We start from the raw sequence: 8,700 nt of genomic DNA on the forward strand, positions 1-8,700 counted from the left end.
TTTTATTAAAATAAGAATAGCTGACATTTATATCCTAGTTTAAGGCATCAAGGTGCTTTACCGGACGTTTTCTCATTTGAGTCTCACGACAAACCTGAGGTAGATACTACAGGTATTATCCCCAACTGTGAGAGTGTCGGAGGCTGAGATGAAGCCACTCGTCCGTCCATCCAGAGACCATTCAATACGAATAATAATAATAATAATAATAATAATAATAATAATAATAATAATATAAAAGCAATAATAATAGCTAACGTTATATAAAGCACTTGACATATATTATCGCAGTCGATCCTCAACTATTATCCCCATTTTACAGATGAGGAAACTAAGGCTGAGAGGTTAAGTGACTTGCTTAGCATCACATAGCTAGGAAGTGTCTAAGGCTAGATTCAAATTTGGGTCTTCCTGAGGCTGAGATCAGCACTCCATCTACCCAGCTGCCAACAGACACCTACTAAATGCTTGCTCTTTGCACAGCACTGTTAGTGACTGAGGATCCAAGAAAGAAAGACAGGCAGAGGCCTTGCTCCCAAGAAAGGAAAGGCAAGAGATTAAAAGCCAGGATTTGAACCCAAGTCTCCTGACTCCCCCAAATATTATTATTTTTGTAATTTTTTTCGATTAGCAAAAATCCTTTTTTGTAGCCCTCCCCTCCCCCCCCCATTAAAAAAGAAAAGCAAAAGCCTTGTAACAAATATGCATAGCCAAGCAAAACAAGTTCCCATTAGCCATGTCCAAAAACTTCATGGCTCATTCTGCAGTGTTAAGTCCATCATACAGCCGTCTTGTATGCTACCACCCTCTGGCCTCACCCCAAGTCATTCTATAAACATTCAAGGGGGAGTGCAGAGAATACCAGCTTCAGAACTGTAAGACCCTAGTGCAAATCCTGACCCTGTGGCAAAGCCACTTTATCTCTCAGGATCTTTAGGAATGGAACTAGGTATTATTATCTAAAGTCCCCACCAGCTGTCAATTTTGAAATCTACAAATTCACTGCGGGACCCTGGGCAAGTGCTATCTATTTCTGTCCTACACTAAAGTTTCTCCCTCCCAAAGAAGAGGCTTGGACCAGATGATCCCTAGAGTTCCTTCCAACTCTAGATCCACCCAGATCCACCTGCAGAAGCCAAGGAGGGCCACAAAGATGGAAAGCCACATCTGCAACACTGTCTCAAGTTTCTAAAGCCCCAGTACAGTGCTGTCTCTTCCCAGGAAGGCAAGGCTCCAGGCCCACCTTCACTAGACTTGGATTCAAGACGTTGGAGCAATTACCAGCTGGGTTACTGACACCAAAAAGAAAAAGCTGACAGGATGCCCACATGCTAGATGGGCATTCAGAGGCTCAGACACTTCAAGGCAGAGGGAACCTAAAAAGCCCCTTGTTTTCTAAGTGAGGTAATGGAGGCAAAGGGTGATGGTATATGAGCAGCTTCTCTGCTCCTCACTCCAGTGCCCCCCACTTCTAGGGGAGGCTAGAAGTTTGGATTGGGTTTGACCCTAAGGATCCATCTAAGTAGGAGGTTTGGGGCTAAGTGTCAGGTAAGGGGGGTAAAAAGATTGCACTGTCTCTGCCATGTGGTTGTTGTGTTAATGTCACCTGTCCATATCTGCCCCCCCCCCCAAAAAAAAAAACTTCTGAGTTCCACCAAGCAAGGAAGTGCTTTTCTATCTCACTGATTGATTAGCTCTCCTACTCACTGTGGCAGTTATTCCAAGCCTTTTCATTCATTCTCGAGCTTCTTTCTCCAAACCCTCTCAACTGAGGACTTCATCTGGGGAAAAATGGAGGTCATTCATTTCTTCCTAGCAGGTGTCCTTTCCTGAAGCCTCGCCCTACCTCAAACCATCCTTCGAACAGAAAGATTTCCCCAAAGTATCGGTCTGACCAGGCCATTTCCCTACTCAAGAGTGGCTTCCTTTTACCTTCCGGATCAAATATAAGATCCAGTACTTTTCCAGTATTCTTTCATTTTGCTTCCTTCCATGCACTGTCCAGTCTTGCTGTTCCTCCGTCTCCTAGTTCTGTATTCTATGACCTCCTTCACTGCTTAGCTTCAATCTCACTTTCCGTGCTTTCCCTCAGAGCTCACCTTTCATTCACCCTGCTGTCTCCTCCATGAGAATGCAAGCTCCTTGAGAGCAATAACATTGTCCCTGTTGTATAGAAGAGAAGTTGAGACTCGGAGAGCTTTGCCTGACCTTCCCACAGTAACACAGTCCCTTTCAAGATTTCTGATTCGAAGTCTAGGCCCCTTTCTGTTCCGAAGGCAGGGGCCCTGTCCCTCACCAGCTCTTCATTTTTAATCAGCTGTTCTGCCTGGTCTTGACTCCCAAGAACATCAGTCACACCTCCACACTACGTGCCCTCTGGTGGCTGTGCTCCTCCCCACCCTTTTCGGCTCCTAAGCTCCTGGAGGACAAAGACTTTCTTTTTCTTATTTGTACCTTCAGTGCTTAGCACAGTGCCTGGCACATAGTAAGTGCTTAATAAGCATTTATTGACTATTGACAAAAGTACATTCTAGTTCTATGGGAAAGCAATGGGCATCCCTCAAACTCTTCATGTCCAAAATGGAGCTCACTAGCTTCCTGATTCCCCTAACTCTGTCGGGGTTACCCGGCATCCTTTCATTCAGCCCAGTTCACAATCTGTCATCCTTTCCCTCATTCCTCACACTCAATCAGTTCCTAAGTCCTACTGATTCTACTTATACAGTAATTCTCACAACTCTCTACCTTTCTCCTCATATGGCCACTCCACTGGTACAGGCCCTTATCCCTCTCCTATCTGGACTACTGCAATAGCTGCTGGGGGGAGGGGCTAGGACCAATCTCAACCCACTCTAACCCATCCTCCATCCAGCCACCAGAGTGATTTTCATAAAGTGCAGGTCCAACCATGTGCCCCTCTTGCACAAGGAGCTTCAGTGGCATTGAAAGCCTTTCAGTGGCATGGCCCAGTGGAAAGACCCCTAGATTTGGAGTCAAGGGTTCAAATCCTAGCCCTCCTAATGACCAAGATAGGATACAGGGAGTTCCCTTCTCAGCACCCTAAGGTTTACAAAGCACTTTCCTCACCACAACCCACGGGAGGTAACTGATTCAAGTACTGATGCCTCCATTTTACAGAAGAGGAAACTGAGGCATGGGGAGGGGAGAGGATTTACCCATGATCACAAAGGTTTCCAGGCATGCAGGGTCGACGGACATATCTAGGGCTCTTTCCACCAGGCCACATTGCCTTCCCTTTTGTTCAGGAAAAGATTATCTTTGGCAGTGCTGCCACAGAGGGTTTCTTCAAAATCATCACTTTCTTACATTAAGAGAAGAGACCCTTATTAGCTTATTCCCATGGGACCATTGTGCTCAAGAAGAGTCCTAGTGGTCCTCATTTCTGTAGTACTCTAAAGATTATAAAGGGCTTTCCTCACAACAACCCTGTGAGGTAGGTAACAAGTGTTATTCTCCCCATCACAATGGAGAAAACAGGCTCAGAGTAGGTGCTGAGACTCGATGTTAGGTCAGGTTCGATGCTTTTCCCACTGAGCTACCCCGGCTCTCCAGTCAAGTCACTGAGCCGGCAGCAGGACAGAGGGCACGTGCGGCCTCAATGTGAGTCTTCAGTCTGTCGGGAGGACAGGCTGTAGAGAAGATAGAGATCTCATCAAGGACCTAGCCTGAGCTCCTGATTTTACAGAGGCCTGAACTGAAACCCAAGAAGGGCTGGTGACTTGCCAAGATCACTCGTCTTTCTCTACATCCTAGACCAGTCTGACTGAAGGCAGTCCCATATTCTTTACACTCTGGCATGCATCAACTGATGCTGAATGAGGTTTGAGCTTCTGCTGAAGGCTTTGCCGCATTCGCTACATTCATAGGGTTTCTCTCCACTGTGAATCCTCTGATGTTGAATAAGGTTTGAGCTGCGACTAAAATTTTTCCCACACTCGTTACATTCATAAAGTTTCTCCCCACTATGAGTCCTTCTGTGCTGAATAAGGCATGAGCTCTGGCTGAAGGTTTTCTCACACTCGTTACATTCATAGCGTCTCTCTCCGCTATGAATTCTCTGATGTCGAATAAGATCTGATCTCACCCTGAAGACTTTGCCACACACATTACATTCATAGGGCTTCTCTCCACTATGGATTCTTTGATGATTAATGAAAGTGGCTATTTGCCTGAAAGCTTTCCCACATTCGCTGCACTGATAGGGCTTCACTCCAGTATGGATTCTCTGATGCTGAGTAAGGTGCGAGTTCTGACTAAAAGTCTTCCCACAGTCATTACATTCATAGGGCTTCACTCCAGTGTGAATTCTCTGGTGTTCAATTAGTTTTGAACTCCCACGGCAGGCTTTCCCACACTCATTACATTCGTAAGGTTTCTCTCCACTGTGAATCCTCTTATGTTCGATAAGGATGGAATTCCTGCTGAAGGCTTTTCCACACTCGTTACATTCGTAGGGTCTCTCTCCGCTGTGAATCGTCTGGTGGCGGATAAGTGCAGAGCTCGCCATAAAGGCTTTGCCACATTCGTTACATTCATAAGGTTTCTCTCCGCTGTGAATTGTCTGGTGGTGAATGAGGGTTGTGCTGCGACTGAAGGCTTTGCCACATTCATTACACTTATAGGGCTTCTCTCCGCTATGAATTTTCTGATGCTGAATGAGGTTGGAGCTCCTCCTGAAGGCCTTGCCACACTGATTACATTTATGAGGTTTGTCTCCACCATGGGGTTTGGATTTATTTAGATGTTCTGAATTCAGCCTACAGCCATGCTCATGCAAATCACACCTCGGGGCCTTCTCTCCTGGAGGAGCTGTCTCATATGGAGCGGGATCTGAGCTTTTACCACATTCATTTTCTACTGGGGGTTCACTCGTGCAGGTGGACCCATTACCAAACTCTCTCTCTTGGTCATGTGAGCCTTCCAGTCTTTTCCCTTCTGGCTTTTCCTGTTGTACCTCTAACCTGTCCCCCCCTCCACAAGTTTCTCCATCTTTGGAGTCCTGGGAAATGGCCCCTTGGCAACCTACCAATGACTTCCCTTGCGATTCTACTTTGGAAACTTCCTCTCTTGAAACAGACATTTTGTTTTCAGTTTCATTCTTAGAATCTGAAATGATAAATAGAAAAACACAAATCTACGCTGTGTGAAAGGGACCCACCGAATAGAAAGTGGAGGAGCACAGACATTTCCCAAAGGACAATTAGGAATACTCACTGGGAAGGACGTCACTGAGAGCAGCCAGCTCTGGCTCACTGCTCACAAACAGTGGAGTCGGGCCTTCCCTTCCCTTCCCTTCCCATTCTAGCATATACTCTTTGCTCTAGCCCCTAAACCACTGCCTCTTGTATTCAGGTTCTCCCTAGAAGTGTAACAACAGCATCAGGAGGGCTAAAGTTCATAACTCACATGAAGAACACTGAAAATGACTTCTCCACTCTGTCCTGGGCAATGGGTACCTGGCACAAAGGCAGAGGCGGTGGGGGAGGTTCCCAGTAGGCCACATTTGGAGACTTGTGTCCATTTCTAGGCACTACATGGAAAACGGGTCATTTGCCATACAGAAGAGAGTGTTTATGCGAGGGTGACCCTGACGATGGGTCCCAACAAATCGTTCCATAGAAGGGACAGCTGAAGAAATTGGGGTTGATTAGGAGAAGAGAGGACTTAGGAGGAGCCTGTCTACTTAGGGAGTAATGGAGGATTTCTTTTTGAAGCTAGTTTAGTAGAGTCTGTAATAGCCCTCTGTATCTCTGCACTTAGCCTCTTGACAAATCCACAGACCTTATTAGTATTAAAGCAACTTGCACTTGTGCTTAAAGCAACTAGTGAGTTCTTATAACTGATGAAGAGGTCAGAGTAGAAGGGGTAGAGGATATTACTCTCCAGTCCCCAGCTCAAAGCCAGAGACCATCACTTAGACTACCGTAATAGCTTCCTAACTGGGCTCCTCAAGTCCAATCTTCAGTCACCCTAAATAAATCTTATATCTGCCAAATGAACAGATCTCATTGTGTCAGCTCCCAGAAACCCCCATAAAACACCAAGTCTTTAGCCCAGCATTTGAAACCCTAGCCTGGCTCTCATCAACCTTTCAAGGCTGATCTCACACTGAATCTTTTCACACAGGCTACTGGGGAGCTGCTTCCTCCTTGAAGCCTTCCTTTATTTCCCCCTAGCTAGAAGGGATCTCTCTTTTGGCTTTATCATATTCACCTTTGTATCATCCCAATTTGTGGATCAACTCCTTGAAATGGGATCTCTGTGATTTTCTCCCTTTGTATTCCTAGCACCCAGGAGGTACCTAAATGAATATTACCAAAGCACTGCTTTCAAGAAGGCCCTTCCCTACCAAGCTCTTGGCAAATATAGAATTAAAAATGAAAACATGAAGCCCAAGCCTGGTTTTTCACCAAAGGTGAATGAAGGAAGGCAGTCATCAGCAGTGGTTGGTGCAAAGAAAGGGCAAGGATGGCACAGCGCATAAAAGAAGCCATCAAGAATGAGCTAGATCACCAGGACAAAAGTATGGGAGAGGTAGAGCCAAGAGACAAGAATGGCAAGCAGTGAGCTATGAGGGAAGAATGGCGAGAAGAAGCAGAAAACAAAAGGGCTCAGTTTAGAAAGTCCAGAATTACAGAAAAGACTACAAGGAAAAAGAAAGGAGGGAAAAAAAAGTTTTTTCTTCTATGGCTCCACCTTGTGAATCAGAGCAGAGGCTCGTGGAGGAGCTGCACCCTATCAAAATTGTCTAAGCAGCTGCCAGACCATCTCTCCCCACCCCCATCCAGGCCTGCCTGGTTCTACTTCCCTCCCTCCCTCCCTCCCTCACCTGAGCTGTTGCTTCCCTTCTGGAAATCTTTATCATCGACTTCTTCTGGATCCACAATCTTTAGCTTTTCCTCTCCCTCCATCTGGAAGATGGTGTCTGACTTAGGAACTGGAACTCCTGTTCATGAGAAAACAAACAATACGAGGAAGTTTGGGTTGGACACTCTTTTGGGCAGAGTTGGTTTAGAACTTGGGGCTGGAGATAGATATGACAGAGAGCAACTGACCAGAGAAATGACATTTGGGTGACCCGAAGGGAGAAGCAGGAAGATACTCAAAGTCTGTACGAAACCCTAGCCCTTTCCTTGGTTTGTTCTGGTCCTCCTCCAGTGCCCCGCCCTCCCTAAGTCTTTCTTTTCTAACCAATTCTTATCCGTTTTCAGAAGGCAGCTGGAGTTTCGATGTCTTAAAGAAGCCTTCTCTATTCTAGTCCGTGCCAGTCTCAATGCCCATTGCGGTTGAAGTCAGTGTTGCGGTTTAGCAGCAAGACCTGCCAAAAGGAGCATGCAGGTTTTGCATCTCTCGGTCCTACCTTAACGTATCATCTACATACGGTTGGGGCTGAACTGACTCCTTCCACTCATTACTACTGTGCTCCTTCCTCCCTGGGCAGTCTTAGGAAGCATCCGATGTCTAAGGGCTTTTCAAGGTCTACGGCAGACAGATTTGCAATTCCCTAACCTTGAGCCAACAGGTGGCTGTCTAGAGATGGGCAGAGTCCAGGCCTGGGTAAAATAGCAGGCCTATGTTGGGTGGCAAAGTTTCAATCACAAGTTATACGTCTCTGTAATCGGACCCGTGCATGCATCCTGGGGGGAGTGTCAGCTGGTAGAAGGCAAAGTCCCAGCAGCAGCAGCAGGGGTAGCTACCCCTTTTCCCTCATATCTCTCCGTCCTACCTTAACGTATCATCTACATATAGTTGGGGCTGAACTGACTCCTTCCTCTCATTACTACTGTGCTCTTTCCTCCCTGGGCCATATGTACCCAGAATACGAGGCATAGGAGAGATCTCATTGAGAATGGAGTCAGTTTAGAGATCAAGAGTTCCATTGTGTTCTCTCCGTCATAAACATCTAATCCCTCCTCCACTCGTCTCCTGGGCCTGGCCTGCTGGCTGGAAAGGAGAGAAACACCATTCCATCACGATCCCTCCACCCCATTTCCTGGCCTGCCCTGCCCACTGGAGCAAAGCAATTTGACTCCATCGCCATCCCCGTCACCTGGCCTGCCCACACCAGCGCCTCCCCCTTCCATTCCAGCTGCACGCAGCTGCAGAGACCCTCGAGGCCAAACGCAGTAAGCAGGACCTGCCTCAGAAAGTACTTTTGTAAACTTTACTGGTGAGTCTCTGGAATGGATAACTTCTTGGATGATCTCTAGAGCAGCTGGCCGGCCCCAGGACACAGCACTTCTGGCTGTCAGAGGCACGACTTTTCTGCCATGTAGCTTCTCAGTCATTTGTGCTTTTAGTGAGGGTTTATCGAATGGACAAGCAGAGAAGGTTCGGGGAAGTTCATACATGACAGCAGTGACGCTGATTTCTTTAGGAGAACGTTAGAAACCGTTTCCTCAAACCTAGTTCTCCTTCCAAACCTGGCTGAGCCCCAGCTGAGCAGCTAGATTTGGAGCCGCTCACCACCATGGCCGCCGTGAGGGCACGACAGCTCCAGAATAGCCAAAATGTCTTGTGAGCCGTGTTCCGATGCAGATTGCTTTTATGGGCAGCTTGGACTGGAGGGGAAATGGAGCCCCTTCTAACTCTCCCGTTAATAGGTGATCTACTGAGGCTACAGAGCAGGAAGAAGGCTCCCCCCCCACCCCCACCCCCATGAATTCATGGATCCTCGAG

At 47.0% G+C, this 8,700-nt stretch overlaps 1 protein-coding gene across 1 annotated transcript; it reads right to left on the minus strand.

Annotated features, from left to right (window-relative positions):
- Positions 1-3,805: 3,805 nt before the first annotated feature.
- Positions 3,806-6,967, minus strand: LOC123254718 (zinc finger protein 436-like; the record flags this gene model as incomplete). Its single annotated transcript, XM_044683672.1, has 2 exons — positions 3,806-4,830; positions 6,851-6,967. Coding segments are annotated over 2 exons (1,142 nt in total), but the record flags the coding sequence as incomplete, so codon positions are not given.
- Between the last annotated feature and the right edge of the window lie 1,733 nt (positions 6,968-8,700).

This window comes from Gracilinanus agilis, unplaced genomic scaffold (assembly GCF_016433145.1).
Source record: "Gracilinanus agilis isolate LMUSP501 unplaced genomic scaffold, AgileGrace unplaced_scaffold3084, whole genome shotgun sequence".
Taxonomy (NCBI): domain Eukaryota; kingdom Metazoa; phylum Chordata; class Mammalia; order Didelphimorphia; family Didelphidae; genus Gracilinanus; species Gracilinanus agilis.